Genomic DNA, 25,004 nt, shown 5'->3' on the forward strand with positions numbered 1-25,004 from the left:
CCTGTGGTCTACACATCCTCACCACTATTCAGTAAAGTCAGAGTTTAATTTTAGCTTTCTAGTGGGTAGTTAATTATGGTTTAATTTACATTTACCTGACTATAAATGAGATTGAGTAACTTATTGTTTATGAGAAGTGCCCATTTTGGGTTCTTGCCCACATTTCTATGGGTTTTTTGTCTTTTTCTTACTCTCTATAAGAGCTCTTTATTCTGCCTGTGACCACTTTATCAGTATATTTGTTGCAATTATCTTCTTTCACTCAGTGGTTAACCTTTTCATTGTCTTAGTTGTGTTCTTCAATGACTTAGAAGTTCATTTAATTTAATATAGTCAAGGTTATCAATTTTTTTCTTGTTGCTTTCTTATGCCACATTTAAGAAGTATTTCCTACCCTAATGTCATAAAGATATTCTATTGTTTTGCCTTTCACATTTAGGTCTGCAGTCCATTTGGTTGATTATTGTGTATGGTGTGAAGTGGTGTGTCCAGTTTTATCTTTTTCCCACAGGCATACCCAAATGACCAAGCACTGACTTTTGGAAAGATCATGCTTCCCTGCGGTGGAACCTTTGTTATGAATTCAGTGCATATATGTTTGGGTTGCTTCTTGGCTATCTGTTTCATTGGTGTATTTGTCTCTATTCTTGAACTAATAGCACACTGTCTTAGTTACTGTGGCTTTATAATCAATCAGTATATAATAGAGGAAGTTCTCCTACCTTCTTCAAGGCTAGTCTCAGCCCTGTATATACAATTTCATATACATTCTTTTAAAAGTTTGTTTATTTATTTTGAGAAACCGTGTGTGTGCGCCCGCGAGCTGGGGGAGGGCGGGGGGGGGGGAGGGGTGGAGAGACAGAATCCCAAGCAGGCTCCATGCTGTCAATGCAGAGCCTTGTGTGGGGCTGGATCTCACGAACCGCAAGATCAAGACCTAAGCTGAAGTCAGGAGTTGGATGCTCAACTGACTGAGCCACCCAGGCTCCCTTGCAATTCCACATACATTTGAGAATCCGCTTGTCAAGCTCCACCAAAACAAAAAATCTTTTTCAAATTTATGCTAATTTATTGAATCTATAGATTCAAACCTATATTGTTCAAGGTTGTTCAGCTGTACAGGGTTTATTTTTTTATCCTTTTACTTTGAACTGCCTATGTGTTTTAGATGTATTTAAATATATTTTCCAGTCTGAAAGTTTTTATCTTTTAACTGGAACATTTATTCCATTTATGTTTTATGTAATTATTGATATATTTAGGTTTAAAACTTATACTCTCTTGTTTGCTTTCTACTTCTTCCATGTATTTTGTGTTCTTTATCATCTCCATTTTCACTTTCTTGTATTTTTTATTGATCCAACTGTTCTTGTTGGTTTTGGAATTGTATACTCTTTTACTGGAAATTACAACAACATCCATAAACAATATAGATTATACAGGTACTTTGGAATATTTTAGTTGTTTGTGTGCCCCCCAAATTAAATGCTATTTTTATATATTTTAATTTTATACATATATTTAAAATCCTCAAGTTACTATTATTACCATTATGATTATTACTGTTTTAGAATAGTTACTGGTCATCTAGATTTACCCACACATTTATTTATTTATTTATTTATTTATTTATTTATTTATTTTTACTTAAATAAAAAGTTTATTTTTTTCTTAAAGTTTATTTTGAGAGTGAGAGTAGGGTACTAATTTTCCATGCTTGTCTGTATATGGTTTCAGGCATTAAAGTTTTTATACACTACCCAAAAGACTGGAAGCCAAACTGTAGCTCACCTGAGGGCTGATTGATTTTAGGATCACCTGTACTCTCAGGGTACAGCTCTTTCAGATCCCAGCTCAAAGCACCATAGTGCTTATAATTAGCAGGCTCCAGCACTGAGTATTTTACTCAGAAATTTGTGATGGGAATGCAAGTTGGTGTAGCCACTCTGGAAAACGGTATGGAGGCTCCTCAAAAAACTAAAAATAGAACTACCCTACGACCCAGCAATTGCACTACTAGACATTTATCCACGGGATACAGGTGTGCTGTTTTGAAGGGACACATGCACCCCCATATTTATAGCACTATCAACAATAGCCAAAGTATGGAAAGAGCCCAAATGTCCATCGATGGATGAATGGATAAAGAAGATGTGGTGTATATATGCAATGGAGTATTACTCGGCAATCAAAAAGAATGAAATCTTGCCACGTGCAACTACGTGGATGGAACTAGAGGGTATTTGCTAAGTGAAATTAGAGAAAGACAGAAATCCTATGACTTCACTCATATGAGGACTTTAAGAGAGAAAACAGATGAGCATAAGGAAAGGAAACAAAACTAATATAAAACCAGGGAGGGGGACAAAACAGAAGAGACTCATAAATATGGAGAACAAACTGAGGGTTACTGGAGGGGTTGTGGGAAGGGGGATGGGGTAAGGGACACTAAGGAATCTACTCCTGAAATCACTGTTGCACTATATGCTAACTAATTTGGATGTAAATTTTAAAAAATAAAAAATAAAATTAAAAAAAAAAAATTTGTGAGCCTGTCAAACACTCTGGTAAGCAAGTACCCCCAAGCAAATGTGGCCTTGAGTTTAGGACTCACCTCTCTGGATTTCCACTTTTGTCTAATTCTAGACCTGTACATTTCTTACTGTCTTCTTTGCTTTTTGATGCCTTTGAATTTTGTTTGTGATTTTCAGCTTTTTAACTAGTCATTGGTGGGAGGGTTACTTTGAATTATCTAGTTTGCTATACCCAGAAGCAGAAAGACCCATTTTATATTTTTCACATATGGTTTTGCCATCCTGTTACTTTTATTTGATTTTGGAGAGACTCTATAACTATATTGTCCAATATGTTAGCTCCTAGCCACATGTAATTGTTGAGCACTTAAAATGTGGCTAGTTTGAATTGAGACGTGCTGTAAATGTAAAATATTTCATTAATAATTTTTATATTGCTTACATGTTGATAATATTTTGGATATATTGAGTTAAATACAAACATTAAAATTAACTTCAACTGTTTCTTTTTAATGTGACTGTCAGAAAATTTTAAATTACATATATGGCTTACATTTGCGGTTTGCATTATATTTCTGTTGGATATTATAGCTATGTAGAAAAGTTGTTGAGAACACATGCTCTGCAGCCTGGATTTGATTCCTGGCTGTACTTTTTATTAGAAGTGTAATCCTGGGCTTTCAAAAATTTTTTCTTGCTTTAATTTCCTCTTCTTTAAAATGAGAATGATAGTAATACCTGTTTCAAAAGTAAGTTGTGAAGGTAAAACAAGATGAAGAAGGTAAATACTTAGTACAACAGACAACTTATAGTAAGTGTTGATAAAAATTCAGCCATTGTGTTTTTGTTAGTATAGTATCAGAAATATAGTTCAATGGATATTTTCTTTCTTTCTCTTAACATTTTCTCCTCCACCCATAGTAATAGAATTCTGGACACTATAATTTGACTGGGGCATAAACAGATGCACAAATTCTGTAAGAGAGTAAGACTATGTCATAGGCAAATAGTCATTAGCTGCAGAAACTTTTTAATGCTTCTCCAAGATAATATTGCCCAAAATATTTTTATGGACTATGTGGCAAGTATGTAACCAAGCTTTACAACTGTAGTTCGGAAGAGAATTGTACAGCCGTTGGTGTCTGGGTGGCTCAGTCGGTTGCACATACCATTCTTGATTTTGGCTCGGGTCATGATCCCCAGGGTTGTGGGATGGAGCCCTGTATTGGGCTCTGTGCTCAGCGTGGAGCCTGCTTAAGATTCTCTCTCCCTCTCTCTGCCCCTCTCCCCTGCTTGTGCTCTCTCTCTCTAAAATTAAAAAAAAAAAAAAAAAGAATTGCATTGCCAAGAGATGGTGGTGTGTTAGCAATAATATTGTTCCAGGACTTGCTCTAGACCTAATTCTGCCACTGTGCTCATCTGGAGTCCAGTTTCTCTCTTGTAAAATCATAAGGTTGTACTAGATGATAACATAGGCCTGTATGTTCTATGATTTTTCCATGTTAATGATTGCATGTCACATATTTTTAATTTATAGTTCAGTTATCCTTAGGTTTTGCAGTTCACATTGGGATGGTAAGAGTGACATAAAGTTAAAGGAAATATAGAATCATGACAGGATAGAGACACAACTTTTTGATTCACTCAGAAAATCTTACAAGATACATTAGGTTGCAGCTAAACTATTTTTTCCGGATTTTTTTTTGAATTAAAAAAATTTTTTTTAACGTTTATTTATTTTTGTGAGAGAGACAGAGCTGGAGTGAGAGGGGGGCAGAGAGAAAGGGAGACACAGAATTGGAACCAGGCTCCAGGCTCTGAGCTGTTAGCACATAGCCCGACGCTGGACTTGAACCCACGAACTGCGAGATCATGACCTGAGCTGAAGTCAGATACTTAACCGACTGAGCCACCCAAGTGCCCCTGCTTTTTTTAACTTGTTAAAAAATTTAATTTATTTTAGAGAGGAAGAGCATGAGTGGGGGGAGAGGGGCAAGGGGGGAGGGAGGGAGGGAGGGAGGAAAAGAGAGAATCTTAAGCAGGTTCCACATTCAGAGAGGAGCTTTACACAGGGCTGGATCCCATGACCCCGGGATCATGACCTAAGATGAAATCAAGAGTCAGACACTCAACCAACTGAGCCACCCCAGCGCCCCTTCAGAATTGTTTTTCATTTTACTAGAATAAAATGGATAGTTTAGATTATATTAAGGTACCATATAGATAGGAATTGTGGTTGTAGTTTAATGGAAAGATTGCTGGACTTTTAAGAATACCGGGGTTTTCATTGAATCCTAGAAGAGAGCACAGGCAGTAATTTTTCTGACATTGGCCAGAGCAACATTTTTCTAGATATGTCTCCTGAGGCAAGGGAAATAAAAGACATGAACTGTTGGGACTACATCAAAATAAAAAGCTTCTGCACAGCAAAAGAAACAGTCATCAAAACTAAAAGGCAACCTACTGAATACAAGAAGGTATTTGCAAATGACATATCCAAAATATAAAGAACTGATATAACTTAACACCCCAAAAAACAAATGATCCAATTAAAAAATGGGCAGAAGACATGAACAGACATTTGTCTAAAGAAGATCTCCAGATGGCTAACAGACACATGAAAAGATGCTGAATGTCACTCATCCTCAGGGAAATGGAAATCAAAACAACAGTGAGATATCACCTCATACTTGTCAGAATGACTAAAATCAAAACACAAGAAACAACAAGTGTTGATGAGGATGTAGAGGAAAGGGAAGCCTTGTGCACTGTTGGTGGGAATGCAAACTGGGTATTTACCCCAAAATACAAAAAATGCAAATTCAGGGGCACCTGGGTGGCTCAGTCCATCGAACATCCAACTTTGGCTCAGGTCACGATCTCATGGTTCATGAGTTTGTGTGCCACATCGGGCTCTCTGTCAGTGCAGAGCCCACTTTGGATCCTTTGCCTCACTCTCTCTGCCCCTCCCCCATTCATGCTTGTTCTCTCCTAAAAATAAACAAACATAGAAAAAAAATTTTTTAAACCCACTATTTCAAAGGGATACATGCACCTCTGTGTTTATACCAGTATTATTTACAATAGCCAAATTATGGAAGCAACCCAGGTATCCATGGATAGATGAATAAAGATGATGTGATACACACACACACAGAGGAATATTATTCACCCATAAAAAAGAATGAAATCTTGTCATTTGCAGCAACATGGATGGAGCTAGAGATATTAATGATGAGTGAAATAAGTTAGAGAAAGACAAATACCATATAATCTCACTCATGTGGAATTTAAGAAACAAAACAAATGGTCAAAGGAAAAAGAGAGAGAGAGAGAGAAACCAAGAAACAGACTCTTAACTATAGAGAACAAACTGATAGTTACCAGAGGGGAGGTGGGTTGGGAGGATGGGTGAATGGGTGAAACAGGTGATGGGGATTAAAGAGTGCAGTTGTTGTGATGAGTGCTGGGTGTAATATGGAATTGTTGAATCACTGTATTGTTGACCTGAAACTAACACTGTATTGACTATGCTGGCATTAAAATAAAAACTTAATTAAAAAAACCTCGGTTTTAACTGCACTTTGCTGCTAGATAATTAAGTAAATCCTAAACAAGTTATCTTTGTTCTGATTTTCCTATAATGTAATAATGTGGAATGTAGTAATATGGAATGTAACACTTCACTCAGAGTAAGTACTTGAGAAATTAAAGAAATTAGTACATTTTGTCCTATTATACAGAATTTGCATTAGTATCTGTGGAAGTACAATAGGGGAGAAGAATTTAAAATGTTATATGAAAATTGTTATATTAATATATATTATAAATTATATAATATAGAGATCTATAATTTTTAAAAGCATCATACTCAGATCATTCTTGCAAGTTAGTTGTATTTAATTGTCAAAGAATAGTTGGATTTTATGTTTTTCAGGAGTATAGACTATTGGAAAAAATGGAAAGCTCCACAGTTCATTCTGTGAAACTAGCACAACCTTAAATTTGTTAAAGTGACCTTAAGTCTGATAGAGATAATATAGACACACCGTTCATGTGTGCACATGCATGCACACACAAACAGATGTGTTAAAAGTCCAAATAAATTATTAGCAAATTGAATCAAAAAAATTATATATGTGATTAGGAAGAGTTTATCTCAGAAGTATAAAGATGGCTCTATACCATGAAACCTGCCCGTAGCTCGTTATATCAGCACCTTAGAGGAAAATTTATGATTATGTCAGTAGATGATTTTTTTTTTTTTTTTGAGAGCGAGCATGTGAGAGGGTCATAGGGAGAGAGAGAGAATCTTAAGCAGGCTCCACACACTCTCAGCACAGAGCCAGATGTGGGGTTCAGTCTCATAACCGTGAGATCATGACCTGAGACAAAATCAACAGCCAGATGCTTAACCGACTGAGCCACCCAGGTGCCCCATGATTATGTCAGTAGATGGTTTTAAAAAGAGAGGGAAATCATTTGATAAAAATCTGACAACACTCAGAAATGCAAATTAAAACAACAGTGAGATAACATGTACAACTGGCAGTATGTAGGGAAATGGGCATTCATACTTTGGTGGTAGTATAATTTGTTACTGGTAGGAAAACACTGTTAATAGTTATTGAAATAAGAATGCGCATTATCCTTTAAGTACTCTCACTTTTGGGAATCATTTTTTTTTTAATTTTTTAACATTTATTTTTGAGAGACAGCGACAGAGCACGAGTGGGGGAGGAGCAGAGAGAGGGAGACACAGAATCTGAAGCAGGCTCCAGGCTCTGAGCTGTCAGCACAGAGCCCAGAGCAGGACTCAAACTCAAGAACTGTGAAATCACGATCTGAGCCGAAGTCTGATGCTTAACCAACTGAGCTACCCAGGCACCCAGGAAATCGATCCTACAAAATATAGTATAATAGAATATACTATAATAGTGATAGATACTGTTATGGTATATTAGGATTATATTCAAGGACTTCTGTTTTGGAAACAACATGAATGACTATTGATCACTTGGAGGAGTCATTGAATACCTTATTTTCCATCTATACTGTGGAATATGGTACACCCATGGAAGGATATCCATGGTGGTATTGTTATATTATTGGGGTGAGAAATAACAAATTATGGATTATTATGCACAGTGTAATCCTTTTTTTTTTTTTTGTGAAAAGAAAGGCTATATATGTTAATGTTTGCATGAGCAGTGGGAAATGTGTGGAAGGACTGGGTAAAGAGAGGTGGTGGGATCAGTGAAGGCGGGCATCATTAAGTTTGTCTAGATATGTTCTACAGTGTTTGATTTATTATGAAGAGCGTGTGTTATCTTTATAATAATCACATTTAATGAAGGAAAAGAATGCTAAACAAACTCAAAGTACCTGGATATGAGTTCTCATGAAGTTCAATTTGGCTAGAGATACAAAAAATTTTTAAAAAGGTATACTTTCTGCCATAGAGAATACTTGTATTATTTCCATTTACAAGCATTATCACAGATTACTTTTGACAATAAAGATATTTCATATTAATAGATGGTGGCTTTAATGACTTTTTTTCTTTTGTAGCAACTCCGTTCCAATATCCGAGAAATGGAGAAACTTTGTTTGAAAGTCCGAAAGGATGACCTAGTACTTCTGAAGAGAATGATAGACCCTGTTAAAGAAGAAGCATCAACAGCAACAGCAGAATTTCTTCAACTCCATCTGGAATCTGTAGAAGAACTTAAGAAACAATTTAATGATGAAGAAACTTTATTACAACCTTCTTTGACCAGATCCATGACTGTTGGTGGTAATGTACTAAGTCTTATTTTTGATCATAGTAATGCATTTAGTTAAAGTTCACCATCTTGTATAGCTGTTGCAGATAATGTGAGTCTCCAGGGATCACCTTCTATTTCAGTCTGCTGAATTGTTGAACCCTGAGTGTGCCTAGAAATGCATACCCTAGAAGTTTTGCAGGATAAAAATTTTAAGACTGTGCTGTATAGAGTGGAACTTTGAGGCTTCAAGTACCTATTTGTCTATATAATGAAAATAAATGTTATAATATTTCCTAAGGAGAATGTCATCCTGGATTGCAGAGTATGCCCCTTTCATCTCCTGGTGCAGGAGTAGCCTGATCAGGCACACCTCTTTCTTTGGCGTTCTGACTTTCTTTCATAGTGGATGTTAGATCTATCTCCCAGCTCAGTTTTCTGAGTTTAATGACATTAAAGAAAATCTGCATTCGGGGTCATGCTATCAGCTTTTATGAGGTGATACTTTAAGAAACAGTCCGGTAAAACTTGTCATTATATCTCTTTTAAGGATGTAATTGATAATTGTTAATTGCATGATAGTAGTACCTTTATAAAGACCTCTAAAAAAACAATTCTTGGTTTAATATGTAGTAGTACTTGAAAGCAGTTGGTCTTTTTTTTTTTTTTTTTTTTTTAATCCTATGGGTACTGGATGGCATAACTGATAAGGTTTCTCTACTTGAGTTATTTACTGGAAAGCTTAAATCTGAATTTTTTTTAACTACCAAAAGCCAATTTTTTAGCTCCTGGCTTTGTTTTATAATTGCTTCCTTCATTTTTCCTTCTTTGTTTCCCTTTAATTATGCTATCTTATTACATTTTACATATGTTCTAAGTTGCCTTAAATCTTAGTGGAAAAAGTGGAATATAAATAAATTACAAATCAGAATAGAATCTGAAGGATATTATACCTGCTGAGTTTTCCCCTTTTCATTTATGTAGGAGGCTCCGGTACCATTCCCTGTCTCCAAAATTAGATTATTTTTAATGTTATATTTTCAGTACTAATGACCCAATAATTTACAGGGAAGTCCAAATTTAGAAATTAGAGGAAACATTTAAGCCATCATCCAGACTTTCTTGGTAAATCTTACTTTTATTGTATCCTCAGTACGTAGCATATAGTAGTGCTTGGCACATAGCGGGCCATTAATAAATGTTTCATAAATGTGAATAAATAAATGTGTTTTTGGAGACAATTTTATAATTTCGGATGTGCCATACTCACTACACTCTGTGATAACCAGTACCTAAAGTGTTGTTTTGGAGAGAAGGAAGTGTTAACACTCAGCCCCTTGCTTGAAGAGTATTTGGGAAGAATGCTTTTTGATAGTTTTTAACCGGTTACTGTTTACATTATTCTGTCCATGTATATTTATCACCACTGTATTGATGAGGCTAAATGCTGTTCATATCATTTAGTGTGAACTGATACTTTATTTGCCTTAGAGAAATTGGGCTTCCATGTGATTAAGCAGCTAGTTTACCCACTTAGACATTGTGACAGTTGTGATGGCGGTAACAACAGTGAAGATATGTTGGATTTTCTGGGAAGAGTTGCTGACATCAGTTTCTTTTGCTATTTAGTTTTGAGTTGCCCATCACTAGCAATTACCTAGGAAACAAAAATTTTGCGTTCTGACAGTTTCTCACAATATGATACTATTCTAATACTTGCTTTCATTTGCATTTTTTTATTGCATTATTTGGGTTTCTGTCAGGACTGTTTGGGCTCGACAGACTTGGATTTAAATATCATCAGAGAAACTGGGTGATTATTAGAAAAAGGCAGTTCACCCAGTTTGCTGGCAATTAAATATCTCTGTATGAAACTGGTGTTAAAACTATATATTATATATTGGCAAAATTTGAGGAAACGTGTACAGAGAAAATGAAAAAGATTGGGGCAGAGACAGAGGATTTTCCATCTGTAATGATTCTCAAACTTCTCATTTCATGGAACATCAAATTAGCTAAAGACCTAATCACTTGCCACCAGGAGAAACTACACAATTAAACCTCTGTAGCATTTATAAAAAAAAAAAAAATTTGAGACAACCCATTTATATAAAAAAAAATACCTAATTTGTGCCTAAAACAATAGTAGAATGTCAAATTCCAAATGGTCAGATTGCGCTTTGACTTTGAATCTATTGCCAACATTAAGCAGTTAAATGAACTATCTCACCAAGTGCCTGAGTATTTCGCCAACTGTGAGAGTTTGTACTAGGTTGCCTTAAATCCAGAAATATTATTAACAAGTAATTGAGAGAATGGGAAAGGTGGAGAATAATGAAAACAAAGGAACTAATTTACATAAGACCTTAATAGTGGGGTAGGAACTCGGTTCACTCCATGTGTGGTCTTCTGGCTGTGGACTCTTTTCTGTCATCCTGCATGTTTTTATCTGTGCTTTCTGGTTTTTCTTTGTTTTTGCTTTAGATACTCATTATAGTAGTGACAGCCTATACAGAAAAATGTGATTTGCATAGAAGTTAAGTGCCTTAAAATACTTCTTCCTTTAAAAATTCAATCTGATTCTAAATAAATTGGTTGGAAATATCAGCAGAGATTCAGGAGCAATGTTGCCACATTTCCACGAGTGAGATCGAAATACAAAAATAGTTTTTTCATTTACAGATAGAAATAACAAGTAGAATAGGATGTTTTATGTTCTCTGGAGAGTAAAAGAAGCTTATTAAGTTTAGGAGGAAGCTGTGATGATTTTGCTGTTTCTTTTGTCCAGATTCTGAGAGTTCCTAAAGCAAATCTTCTCTGCCAATCTTGCTTGATCTGAGAAACTCCCTTCTGTTTCACTTGTGTGTCTAGTTTCATTTTTAGCATTGCTTCCCACCAAGAGAAGTGATGAGCCTACAAATTTGATTTGTATTTAGAAAGGTGTATCAGGTCATACAGAGTGAATCAGTGCTTCTCTCAATCATTGTCTTTCTTACTCCCCATCCGGCACATGCAGCTCACCAGTGCAATAGGAACAGAATCTTATTACATTTTAAACAAATATTCACAAAAGAAAAGAATCCAATCTTAAAACTGCTGGGAACTTCAGACTGCATATTGAATTTGATGAAATATCAGATTTTATCACAGGTATATATACATGTGGTGAACAGTTTTGCGAAACACGTGGATAGTTTTGTATATTATTCAGAAGATATATATTCTATTGGCTTTAATTTTCTTAAAAATCCTCCTTTACCACTAAGTTAAGCCATGACTTAGAAGTCATTTTATTTTGATAGATAAGTTGATATAGATGATCAGTAGATTAATTTCACTATTTTTAATCTGTCAGAAAATGAAAAATTCAGGAAATGCTTTTAAATTAATTTAGATTTATAATGAAACTTTCCCTAACATAGTGAAGTTTAGTGGAAACTTTTTATATGTTGTGTTGTAATTCTTAGTAGAATCATTGCCTTTCAATGAAATATGGAGAGAGACAAAGAATGTTTGGACGTATAAAGAGAAGGGAAAAAATCTTATGTCTGTGTTATTAACAACTAAAAATATGTTAATATTTTTACTACAAATAATAAATAATGTAGTAAATAATACGGTCTTAAAACTGGAGTTTGAAAAACAGTGGTGCGACGTATATGTATTCTATCTGCCCTTTACACTTGGAGTTGTCATGTGGATGGAACTATCTTAGATTATTTCATCATATAAAACAATAGCAATTTTCACTTCTGTGGACAGGATAAATTCTTCATCCTTCTTTCCTGCAGCTATAATCTGTCTCAGTGTTTTCCCTCATCATGTCTATAGTAATTTCTGAAAGTTCAAAGTCAATAAATAGTCACTGAGGTACTGATTTCTAATATAAGCTGGAATAAATGAATTACAGACGTTGTAGTTATTAAAGGGTTTCTTTCTTAATTGTTAGTTATGCCTCACATTGATTAGTGATGTTCAGAGTTGTAAGTTTATAGCAGGATTTTCTCCGGAATAGAACAGATTTCTTTGTTCTCAGACTCCATTTGAACTAAGATGCATACGCAGTTTGGTTTCAAGTGAGACGTAAGTGACTTAAACATTTCTTATTTTTTACAAAGGGGAATCTTTTATGTTTGCTTAAAATACCAAACATTTCCCACCCCTTCAATTTTTAGGTCAAGAATTTATGTATGACAGTCTCCCCTTGTTTTGTTGTATACCCTGGCAGTTTCATTTAAATCCTCTGTAATAGAATAAGGGTAATGGCTTATAAAAATCCTTAGAGTGGATGTTCTATTTATAAAGTTCCGCTTTACATTTGGTCTGTTAATGATAACAAAGTTATCATTATTCATCATCTTATTAAAGAAGTAGAGTTCTTATTACAATAGAAATATTAAGTGGAAGAGCGGTCTTAGAGTAATTCATTTATCTTGATTGACATGAAAATGAAAGTGTCTTTATGTGCTATGTTAGGACACAGGGTAAGTAACTCTTTTAAACATTTGTAAAAATCAGAGAGCTTTTAAAATATTGGATACTTGTTATAATGTTGTAATGTAAAATCTACTCCGTATCTGATGTTTTTGCTCTTCCTGTAAGATAAGGAAATGTATTCAGAGAAGTTAAAATTCAAAATTAAAAGAACACTGTGGGGCGCCTGGGTGGCTCAGTTGGTTAAGTGTCCGACTTCGGCTCAGGTCATGATCTCACAGTTCATGGGTTCGAGCCCCGCGTCGGGCTCTGTGCTGACAGCTCGGAGCCTGGAGCCTGTTTCGGACTCTGTGTCTCCCTCTCTCTCTGCCCCTCCTCTGTTCACACTCTGTCTCTGTCTCAAAAATAAATAAACATTTAAAAAAAAATTTTTTTTAAAGAACACTGTCAATTCTGATAAGCCTACAAAATATTTTTTAATCAACTACTATGCCCTTCCTAAACAATTCAGATTATTTTCCTCAAGAGGTAAAACATTCATAAGTTTCAAAAGTAAAATAGTAATGCTGTTTTATAACATGCCATCAATTATTGACTAGGATGAAAACAGAAATCGAGAAGGTGAATTTAAAGAGTTATAATGACTTTTAGGAGTGGATCAGGTATCACGTGTCACTATGTCATGTCCTTGCTTATAACACTTCAGTAGCTCTCCACGGTCTGTCAGATAAAGTCCAAAGCCTTTAACTGGCCTGCAAGGCCCCTCCTAAACATCTACTTAATGTTCTGTGTTTGTAACTCTGTGCCTTCTGCTTTATCCTTTGGCAAGACCAACCTGCTGATTTTTATGTTAAGCTATATTGTTTGTTCTTTTGAAGACCTTTTTTCTTTGTCTTGTAAGATCACCTTTTTTAGGAAGCTATTTCATAAACTGCACACCCACACCAAGCTGGGTCAGATGCCATCCCAGACTTGGAATTCTCAAAATACTGTATGTATCTATATCCCTCTATCTAAATGCCATTGTACTCTTTTATTGTTTTAGGATTATCTCTTTGTATGTGTAACTCTTCGAGAATATGTTCCTTAAGAGCATCTACTTTGTATTACTTTTTTATCTCTGGTACCCAACACAGTAGGTGGTCAGATAACATTAAAGTGGTAGGTATTTTGAGCTTGAAGTAAGGGGGACAAAAGGAAATTAGACCTTCAGATCTCTTCTTTCCATTTCCACTGCCACTGTCCTAGAGCATCATCATTTTGCACTGGACTTACTGCAAAGTCTCCCAATTGGTTTTTCTGCTCTCTAATTTTTTTTACCTTTCAACTTCATCCTTAATCTATTCTTCACGCTATAGCTATGGTTCGCTTTCTAAATCTGAAATCTGATTATGGCATCCTCCAGCTTCCCAGTAGTCTCCAACTCCTTTTAATAGTTCCATATTGATCTTATGAGATAAACAAAATTCTTTAACATAATTTATAATGCCATGAATAATGTCACCTTAGATTTTTTTCCTCATCCTTTGCTTTTCTCTTTCATAGTCTTCCCTTCAGTTGAATTCTTTTCAGTTCCCAAACCTATGCACATATTATTCTCCCTGACCTGAATAGTCTCTGCTTCTCCCTCCACCTTTGCCTGGGTTCACCTATGTCATTTCTGTTCATCCTCAGCCTTCAGCTTCAAAACCTCCAACTAGTCTCCCCTCCCTAAGTCTAGGTTAAATACCTCTCTTTTGTGCTCACATAGCATTCCATATTTACTCGTACCATAGGTCTTATCAGACTATACTGAACTTGTCTGTTAACATGTCTGTATTGTACATAATATGGTAAGCTCCATTAATAATAGCAGCAGTAGCAATGGCTATTTATTTTAGTAGTAACTATTTATTAACCCATCTGTACTGAATATTTAAGCCAGGCGCAGTGCAAAGTAAATATCTATCACCTTATTTTTATTTTTATTGTTTAATATTTTGAAGTTTTTATTTATTCATTTAAGTAACCTCTATACCCAGCGTGGGGCTCAAACTCACAACTCCAAGATGAAGAGTCGCATGCTCTTGAACTGAGCCAGCCAGGCGCCCCTTTCATTCACCTCATTTTAAAAATGAGGAGGGGCTCCTGGGTGGCTCAATCCTGTTAAGCGTCCGACTCTTGATTTAGGCTCAGGTTATGATCTCATGGTTTGTGGGTTCAGGCCCTACGTTGGGGTCCATGCTGACAGTGTGGAGCCTGCTTGGGATTCTCTCTTTCCCTCTCTCTCTGCCCCTCCCCTGTATGCATGCACATGCATGCTCTCTCTGTCTCTCAAAAATATATAAATTAAAAAAAAATTAAAATGAGGAAAATGAGTCAAAGAGCTAATAAATAGCCAAACCTGGATTCTAAACTAGGTCTTTTTGACTAGGTCCATGCTCTTAACCACTATACTATGTTGACTCCCTGGAACTGTTTTTATGGTTTACCATTGTGTCAGTAGTACCCTAGCACACTGATTGGCATTTAGTAGACATTCTGTACGTATCAGTTTAACGCATGAATGATTGGTAAAACCAATACAAGGAAATAAAGACTTGATGGTAGAGTTTGGAGTATAAATTAATTCATCATCATAGCAGTTTTAATGAGGAAGGCCTTAGTGGGTCGATGACTTTTTATGTTTATTTTTTGAGAGAGAGAGAGAGTAGGAAAAGAGAGAGAGAAAGCTGGAAAAGGGCAGAGAGAGAGGGAAAAAGAAATCTCCATGCTGTTAGCATGGAGCCTGATGTGGGGCTTGAACTCACGAATGTGAGATCATGACCCAGCTGAAACCAGGAGTCAGTTGCTTAAGCAGTTGAGCCACCCAAGTGCCCTGGTGACTTTTTAAGACTCAGAAAAGACAAAAGCAATGTCTTTCTAGGACATGGCCTAGAAAAATGAGGAGAAGGATAGACAATATGTATGAAAAGATCCACGTGGTGTTCATTTGATGACAAATTTGTTACCCAAAATGATTTTCATTGCAAAAAAACACATCACTTTCCTACTTTTAACACCTTATGAATCTGGTATTTATTACTAAAATACCCAAAGAAAGGGTTAATGATTTAGCATTGAAAATGTGAAACCTATTTCTACTGAGTATCTCTGTGTGGAATGTTGGCCAAATAGAATAGTTCTTCTTCAGTGCTTCTTCCACATCTAGCTCTAATTATTCAGATTGGGTAGATGGCATTTGTTGTAGCCATTTTTTTTTTGAGGTGATTTTGTAGAACAATTAAAGAAAAAAGTTAACTTTTGAACAATCTGCCATAGATAAATCTATTTTTATAGAATGATCGATTTACTTTTAGTCTGAATTCAGTTAGTATTTTACATGGAAATTGTTTTATGAAATTGAGTTATGCTATCCACTTTGTAACAAAGCACATAAACCCTAAACATGAGGCTATGTTCATTCAGGAACATTTCATACTGCTGAGGCTGAAGATGATCCTCAGAATATGACTCAGGTATATGCGTTGCCTGAAATTCCTCGAGATCAAAATGCTGCAGAATCATGGGAAAGCTTAGAAGCGGTATGTAAAAAATTATTTTCATTTTGGTAGCTGTGAGGCATAAAAATAAGTAACTTTTTTTTTCCTCTCTCTCTTTTTAAGGACTTAATTGAACTTAGCCAACTGGTCACTGATTTCTCTCTCCTAGTGAATGTAAGTATAATAGTTTTTGTCTTAGAAATGTTAGATTAGTATGATAAGAGGCTTTTATCAATTACTAGGCTTTTTATTAGAATTTTAATAGAAGTTACAATTTTCAAGACTGGTATTGAGCCCTGGGTAAAAGTCTAACAGTCCTCAGCTTCCAAATCAATTTAATAAACATTTGTCAAAGATTTGTTATATAGAAGGTATTGTGTTAGATCCTTGGCACCAGGGGTCTGACAAGGTTAGCCATAGAAATAGATGAAACCTGTTCTCTGCTTTCAAGGATTTACAGTGGGTGGAGATAAGCTTGGACCCCAAAAACTGAAATTTCAAACATGATTGTTAAGTGCAAAAATGAGATTGAAGGGAAGTGTTATCAGCTCTAAGAGAAGCATTTAATTCCAAGGGAGGGAGGCAGGGGTTGTGAGGTAGAAGTATTAAGGGTATCTTCACAAGATAGGTAGCATTTGCTTGAGCCTTGAAAATTGAGTACAATGTCCATAGGTAGGAGTGGGGAGGGGTGCCTTTGAAAACAGCTGAAGACATGGAATAGAGAAGTGTGTGGCCTTTCAAGAATGACCAGGATTGCAATAAAACCAAAGGATGAGATACTATGGGCAAGCAAAGCAGGGAGTGTGAGAGCCAGATTGAGATGGTATTGCGGGCCACACCAAAGAATTTTAACTTTAATTTGTAGGCATTAAGGGGCCAATATTAAAAAAAAATTTTAAATACAATTTACTGTCAAGTTGGCTAACATACAATGTATACAGTGTGCTCTTGGTTTTGGGGGTAGATTCCCATGATTCATCGCTTCCATACAACACCCAGTGCTCATCCCAACAAGTGCCCTCCTCAATGCCCTTTGCCCATTTTCCCCTCTCCCCTGGCAAATATAAATGTTTAAGCAGGTTAGAGTGATAAGCAGGTTCACACTGCTAACGGTTAAGATTAGCAGTGTGAATAATGACCTCAAGAAGGGGGGTATAATAGGCGGATGACTAGTTAAGGAACAATAGCAAGAGTTTTACCAAGAGCAATGGCAATACAATATAAAGGTAAAGGCCAGATGAGAGGTATTTCCGGGGTAGGCTTAGCAGAAATTGAAGGAAGATGGAAGACTCAAAACATCAGGCTTTATTGTGCATAATTGAGTAGCCAGTGACATTGTTAACACAGATCAGGGAACATAAAGTGGATTTGGTGGGAAAGACAATAGATTCTGTCATTATTTTTCTAATTATTCTTATTTTTCCTTCCCAGGAAGTATGGGAAGGTTGGCTATATGAGTATGTGTGTATATGTCTGTGTGCACACACAGGAACAAACCAGTGTCTGCTTATGCTTTTGTCTAGGTTTAGTTTTTTGGTTGTTTTTTTTTGTTTTGTTTTGTTTTTTTAATGAGAGAGCATGCATACAGGGGAGGGACACAAAGGGAGAGAGAATCTCAAGCAGGCACAGTGCTGTCAACGCCGAGTCCTGTGTGGGGCTCTATCTCACGAACCATGAACCATGAGATCATGACTTGAACTGAAATCAAGAGTTGGACGCTTAACCAACTAGCCACCCAGGCACCCCTAGTTCTTTGTTTTTGATCAAACTGTGATTTGGGGTTTTTACATCTGTGAGTTATGGTTTCCCTGATGCCTGGCTTTTTAAGGATAAAAGTCCCTAGATTACACAGTCTCAGAACTGGAATTGGAAAGGATTTACAAGGCCAGCTAATCCAATTCTGTTCTTGCCCCAGCTTCCCATATAGATGGTTTTTCGCTTTTTTTGAACAATTACAGCGTGGGGATACTTTCTATTTCAGCCATTCTATTTGAAGACTACCTCTTAGAAGTTCCTCCCTGTGTAAGCTCTGCCCTATAATAACTTCCCTCTGGTACTTTTGCCCTCTTGGAGCCATAGACTGAACAACTTTGGTAATTTTTCCATATAAAATTATTCATCTTCTTGAGACCAATACTCTCCTTCCTCACCCTATCCCACCTCATCATATTTTTTTCTTTTAAGAGTTCTTGATTCTCTAATATGCTCCTTCTAGAATAGGATTTCTGGGCTTTTTAGTGCTAGTCCCTTCCTTTGCTTGTTTTCTAGTTTTTGTATTTTTTTCTTGGCATCTAATGCCTCAAATTGAACGTCAGTAGATTGTTTAAAGCATTTTCCTTTTTTGATGCTTCTAAATCAGAAGAAGCAAAATGCTTGAAGTTTTTTGATTAGATATCTGTACAATCTATTGATATACTTGCATATCAAAGGTAATGATACGACAAGAATCCCAAAATATTTGTTGTTTCAGAATTAATTCAATTATTGTAACTCATAATATTTAACACAGTTTCTAAAATCTGTGCATGTATGGTTACACAAACATACATTTGCCAAAAGTCATTGGTAAAATCTGTTATTATATAAATTATACCTCAAAGTTGATTTAAAAAACAAGCTAAACATGTACAAAGTCTTCTCATTCCAGACAAATATATTTCCCTTCCAGTGGAATAGGCACATGAAAGGAAAATTGAGAGTTTGTGGCCATTTAACAATTATATATCCGATTAGGTTACGTAAGGAGCTCCTAACCCATAATCAAGGAAGGTTCATGTAGAAAGACTTTGGCTATAGCCATAGTTCTATACAAATGTCCTATTTATAATAATCTGTGTGAGGACATGGGACAAAATGCTATTAGGCACAAGCTCAAAGGAGAACCCCTGATGACTCTTCCCAGGGTGGTTGAGTTCTCATGACCACATGGTCAGGGACTCACAGAAGCTCCATTTAGGCACCTAATGACTTGGGAACATAAGCAGAGTGACCACATCCCTTTCATTATCATCACATGGACATGATAGTATCTAGACAAATAAACCATGTGTTTTTGGAATACTTTCTATGTGCATAGTACTGTGCTAAGCTCAATGAAGAATAGAGAATAGTTAAAAAAAAGAAAAAACCCTATAGGATAGTCATGATAATTGCACAACATTGTGAATGTACTAAATGCCACTGAATTTCAGGCTTAAAAATGGTTAAAATTGTAAGCTTTATGTATACATATATATATATATATGTATATATGTATATATTATATATATATGTATATATTATATATATATGTGTGTGTTTGTGTGTGTGTGTGTGTGTATACACATACACACACATACATACATTTTTTTTACCATAATTAAAAATGAACCTACAAAGCCATTGAGAAATCCAGGTGTGCTCCAATAATAAATTAGTATCTACTAAGCACCCTTCATTTTTCTTCAGCATTTAATTGCTCAAGTGCCTTCTGTTCCTATAACTGTGGAACTTGCCCTAGTTCTTGTCAAGGGAAATTTAAAGAACTCTGGGCCTGTCACACAATGGCATGTCACCCTTGCTGCTGGTCCAATATTGTCTCTACCTTCTACTTTATTCCCTATGGCTTTTACTCTGGATGCATAAAAACTGGGATGTAATGAATTATATCAGATTAATCAGATTTATTACCTGTTTGACCTTCAGGGTGTTGTTTGACAATAGTGAGTTTTGTAAAATTGATGGGAGGACTAACTGAAGTAATATCCCCTTCCCTTGTACTGACCCCAACTGCATTCCTGCTTTTGTCCCTGCTTACATGATTCCCTCTTTGGCTCCTTCCTTAGAGTTACAGTTTTGCCACCACCTCTTTCCTAATTGCTGAATCCCATGATATCAACATCCTACTTCTGCTCTGTTTATTGCCTACTCTATCTAGGCCTATTGGCCTGAATTTTTGTATATAGTATAGTATATATCCTGAATTTCTGTATATAGTAGTCTTTGTATGTTTCTGAGCTTTTCTGTGTATTATTTATTGCATAAGATTAAGAATTATAGACTACAAAAAAAAAAAAAGAATTATAGATTATATACTTTTGGAATTCAGAACCAGGATAGCTCAGTGTTCCCTGGATTAACCAAGATCTAAGACTAGAGCTAGCCTTGAAAGATGCCTGGAATTGAGTCAGGAATAAAGGAAAATAACCACAGTTTTGACAATAGTTTCTTAAACCCATAGCTTTTAGCACATTAATAAAACTGCACAACTACTAGCAAGGCTGTCCAAGGCAGGGCATTTTTATTGATGTAAATAGATTTGGCGATGGATTTGTTGAATGTATTACTATTGGTTGATATAGAGGATGCTGAGTGTACAAGTGTCCACAACAGGCATTCAAGGGAAAACCAGTTCATTAGTTTGGACTTCAGATGACCAGATTGCATTCTGCTTGACAAATATTCACTTAATCACATTTTTTTTTAAGACTCTTAAGTGCTCCTCTAACTGCTAAGATTCAGTTATTTTTTTCAGGTAAATAAGGGGACCTAATTCAGTGTTTCTTAAAATGAAATCCACAGACACATTCTCAGAGTATTTTGAGACGTCTTTCCCTTTAAAAAGAAGAGTCTAACTCCTTTTAAAGGGATGCCAAGAACTTATATGAGGGGCCAAAGTATAAAATGTCAAGAAAGGAGTTTCAAGATTGTTAAATGTGGGAGGCCCAGGCAGATGAAAGCAGACATAAGCAAATCAGAAGCAAAACGGGGAGGTCGGTAGGTAGAGGTGAGGAGACTTCTAAGCCATCATTATTAGGAGCTTGATTTCCCGTACTGGGGTAAGGTTGTGTAGTTGTATCGTTTGGCCCAACATAAAGAGCCAAGGGCATGGTGGACTAGTGACCAAATTCAGCTCTGATGGGATCTAGTTTGGCATTGTGTATAGACAGTGATTGACAACTGACACTAATTTGCTGCCTAATTGTGATGGTGTCATTGAGTCCTCTTTACTTACGAAGCAGAATTTGAAGATACAGGAGAAGTTTGGGATTCAAACTAAGAAGAAAAGGGGAGAGGCAGGTCTGTACAACTGAGGGACAGTTGTTGATTCCAGGATAGTTGCTGATCACCCTCTGCCTTATCTCCATGTCCATATTTAAGCAAGCTTCCTGATGTAGTGAATAAGTACTCACAGGTTTGGGCTACTCCCCAGGGTCAGACAGACCTCATCGAGTACTGGCGATTGCAGTGATAGGGGAGCGTCAGTGGTCTCACGCTTAGTTCTGTCTTGTGGTCTTTTCTCCAATTATACCAAAATATTTTTGTGAAAAGATACTAAAATTATGTTTTAAATTTTTTAAATTTTATCTTATTTGGAGAGAGAGAAAGTGTTCATGAGCACTCAAGCAGGGGAGGGTCAGAGAGAGAGAGGGAGAGAGAGAATCTCAAGCAGGCTCCGCAGTGTTAGCACAGAGCCAGAGGCAGAGCTCAATCCCACAAACCGTGAGATCATGACCTGAGCCTAAATCAAGAGTCAGGCACTTAACTGACTGAACCACCCAGGTGCCCCAGTTTTTTTAAAGTATTTTTAATTTTTAAATTTTACTTTATGTTAAAAGAAAACAATCATAGAGCTGCAGTGTCCAACCTTTTTTGGAAGGAGCATTAAAAAAATATTTCCCTGGGGCGCCTGGGTGGCTTGGTCGGTTGGGCGTCCGACTTCGGCTCAGGTCATGATCTCACGGCCCGTGAGTTCGAGCCCCGCGTCGGGCTCTGTGCTGACAGCTCAGAGCCTGCAGCCTGTTTCAGATTCTGTGTCTCCCTCTCTCTCTGCCCCTCCCCTGTTCATTCTCTGTCTCTCTCTGTCTCAAAAATAAATAAACGTTGAAAAAAAATTAAAAAAAAAAAAAATATTTCCCTGAAGCTTTGGGATCACACTTGGGGTATAGAAATGACAGTAGTCCTAGCAGGCTCCATCATCTTGATGGAATCATTTGGAGATTGAGAGAAAGGAGACATGTTGGCTATTTTCCCTCTACCCCATCAGCTCATCAGGATGTGGAGGTTGATGATCACACATGTGATTTATCTGCTGGCCCAGACTTTCAGGCAAGAATGGAAAGTGTTGAGGATGTCCCAAACAGAAACAGTGATAGAAATCCAGTGTCAGAAATCCCTACAGGTTGGATATTATGAATGCTGGCACTTATGCTTCTGTGGGTTGGAAGAAGAAAGCTAACATTAAAAAAGTTTTGTCTGAGGAAAATAAAAACTGAATGAATGAATGGCTAGGAGAGATCTAAGGTTTTCATGCCCAAGAATTTTCAAGCTTCATAGAAAAGAGTTTAATATGCTTTTTAGAAAAGAAAGATGGGAGTTAAGCTTTCTTGAGAAGATGAGAATGACTTTGTAAATTTTTCTCCTCACACAGTCACTATCTCATTTATCCTCACTTCAACTCCATGGGGTATATCATTATCCTTCTTGAGAGATGAGAATATTAACACCTTGGATAGCTGGAGTAATCTGTCCATGGGCACACAGTGCTGTGATTTGAACACAGGACATCTGGCCAAGGGTTGTGCCCTTACCAGTTAGGTACATACATTAGTGGGTTTTAAAGTGTGAGAATCATGGACTTGCAGCATCACCTGGGAACTCATGAGAAATGCAAATTCTCAGGCTTCACCCGAAGTCTACTGAATCAGAAACTCAGGGGGCGGCCCCATCAGTCCGTGCCTTCAGAAGTCTTCCAGGGGACGCAGGCATGCTCTCGAACACATGAGAACCATTGCTGTACTTGTGTCTGACAGAAATGTGAAAAGGAAAACTGATAAGGGACTTTTTCAGGGATTGTGTTAGAGATGTCAAGATAGCAGTGGAGAACACAGGAATGAAGGGATACCATGAAAGGTCTGACAGTGAAAAGGTACCCACTTGGTGTATGGGAAGGGAAGGAATGTCAGTAATGACTGTGGGGAACTGTGGGGAAAAATCAGCTGATTGCATTTCATGTTCTTGAATGATAATTGGAGTTAGAAGAGTGTTACATCTGATTCGGTGTAAGTTAAGCGGGCAAATACTTCAGGATTAAAGTTGAATTATTTCACAGCCATTGTAGAAGTAGGATTTACCTGGGATCAAAGAGGGATTCTCTTCTTTTTTCAGTGAATTGAAAAAGCACCTGAACAGTCTATATTGATGTGATGGTGGTTACAGGTGTTTATACATTCGTCAGAACTCATCATCCTATACCCTTAAAATGGGCACATATTGTAGGTGAATTGTCTAAATAAAGCTTTTTTAAAAGTGGGCATGTGCTCCTGTGGCAGGTGATGAGTTCCTGTCACTGGAGCTGAAGTTCAGTAACCACTTGTGAGAAATGTAGTGGAGCTTCACACCTCTCAGGGAAAAATCATTCCTTGTGCCCAAAGATTCCATGAGTCACAAGGTTGCTGCGTCAGAGCAGGTGCTGCTGTGTTTCATAGAATGCCTTATTAATATATTTGATCGGAAATATTTCAACTTGTCATGATTTTAAAATGTATTAAAGTGTACAGGTGTGAGACTCAGGACAGTGAATTCATCCACAGCCCCCTACTGCATATCACAGGTGGAAAGATTTCATGACAGATCAAACCATATTGTCTTCTCGTTCCTAAAAATGTAATAATTTGTATTCATTGGATCCAAGCATGTTTTACTCCTAAGGCAAATTTTCCTGTTTTAAATCTTTGAATCTTCAAAAAAGGTAACTTAGGAGGAAGGTTTTTTGTTTCGTTTTGTTTTGTTTTTCATCAACCTCAACATGACACGTAAATGCTTATTTGGATTTTTCTTCTCTTACAAAGTAGTTCATTTGGAGAATAATACGTTTGTATGTTTGAATGGATTTTAGTGTGAGATCCTTTTTCCTATAAAGGTGCCACCCTTTTATTACCTAATAATTAAGTTGCCCTTTTTTTTTTTAATACAAGTGAATTTGTACTTTCAGCATAGTTTATCAGACACTATTAATGAACCACTATTCAGACAGCAAGGCTGCAGTACACGGGACCCTGATTACAGGAATTAAAGTACTGTGTATTGGCTGACCGCTGCTCCCCAGCAGGACTGCTCACTCATAATTCCTTTGCATCTAGTCTCAGCAGGAGAAGATTGACAGCATTGAAGACCATGTCAACAGAGCTGCTGTGAATGTTGAAGAGGGAACCAAAAACTTGGGGAAGGTAAGATTCTGCTCCTGCTGACAAATCAATGGTACTCTGGCTCCCAGGAATCTCCAGTATTAACCCAATTGATCTGCTCTCTTTAATGTGGAGGGAACCAGCAATTAAGGAAATAAGGAACAAATGACACATAGGTAGTGCAAGAAATCAATGACTGTTGTAATATTTTACTCTCAAGATTCATTCTGTCGGGAGAGAAATTTTTCAGAGAATAAACCAAAGCCCCACTAGAAGGCATTTTGGTGTTATAAGGGCATATTTGCAGAAGTGCGGGGAATGAAGTAGAGCGTTGCCAGAATCCGGTAGGGGCAAAAGTGTAAGGATGTGACCGTACGGGTAGAATGGGACCATCTGTTTTCCATAGAATATTGCTTTTAACCCCAGGTATACAGCATGGAATAATCTCTGTGCAGCATAAAAGCTTTGGGGGTATCTATAGCAGCTGAAACTGTTGAAATAAGCCTGCTAGATAGTTAGTGGATTGATTGTTTTGCAAGTAAAATCAATTAGTAGCAGTCCACTTTTTGTAGCTCATCTCTCTGA

The 25,004-nt window shown here is 36.7% G+C and overlaps 1 protein-coding gene across 2 annotated transcripts in view; it reads left to right on the plus strand.

The window, feature by feature from the left end:
* Window positions 1-25,004, plus strand: part of STX17 (syntaxin 17) — a 66,862-nt gene that overhangs the window by 35,383 nt on the left and 6,475 nt on the right. For both annotated transcript variants that reach the window (XM_019454354.2, XM_019454355.2), the window contains exons 4-7: window positions 8,106-8,331; window positions 16,181-16,296; window positions 16,378-16,428; window positions 24,375-24,461. In XM_019454354.2, the coding sequence (XP_019309899.1) occupies window positions 8,106-8,331; window positions 16,181-16,296; window positions 16,378-16,428; window positions 24,375-24,461 (480 nt within the window). The remainder of the gene's footprint in view (window positions 1-8,105; window positions 8,332-16,180; window positions 16,297-16,377; window positions 16,429-24,374; window positions 24,462-25,004) is intronic.

Source organism: Panthera pardus, unplaced genomic scaffold, assembly GCF_024362965.1.
Source record: "Panthera pardus isolate Hobbes unplaced genomic scaffold, ASM2436296v1 HiC_scaffold_20, whole genome shotgun sequence".
In the NCBI taxonomy this organism is placed as follows: Eukaryota; Metazoa; Chordata; class Mammalia; order Carnivora; family Felidae; genus Panthera; species Panthera pardus.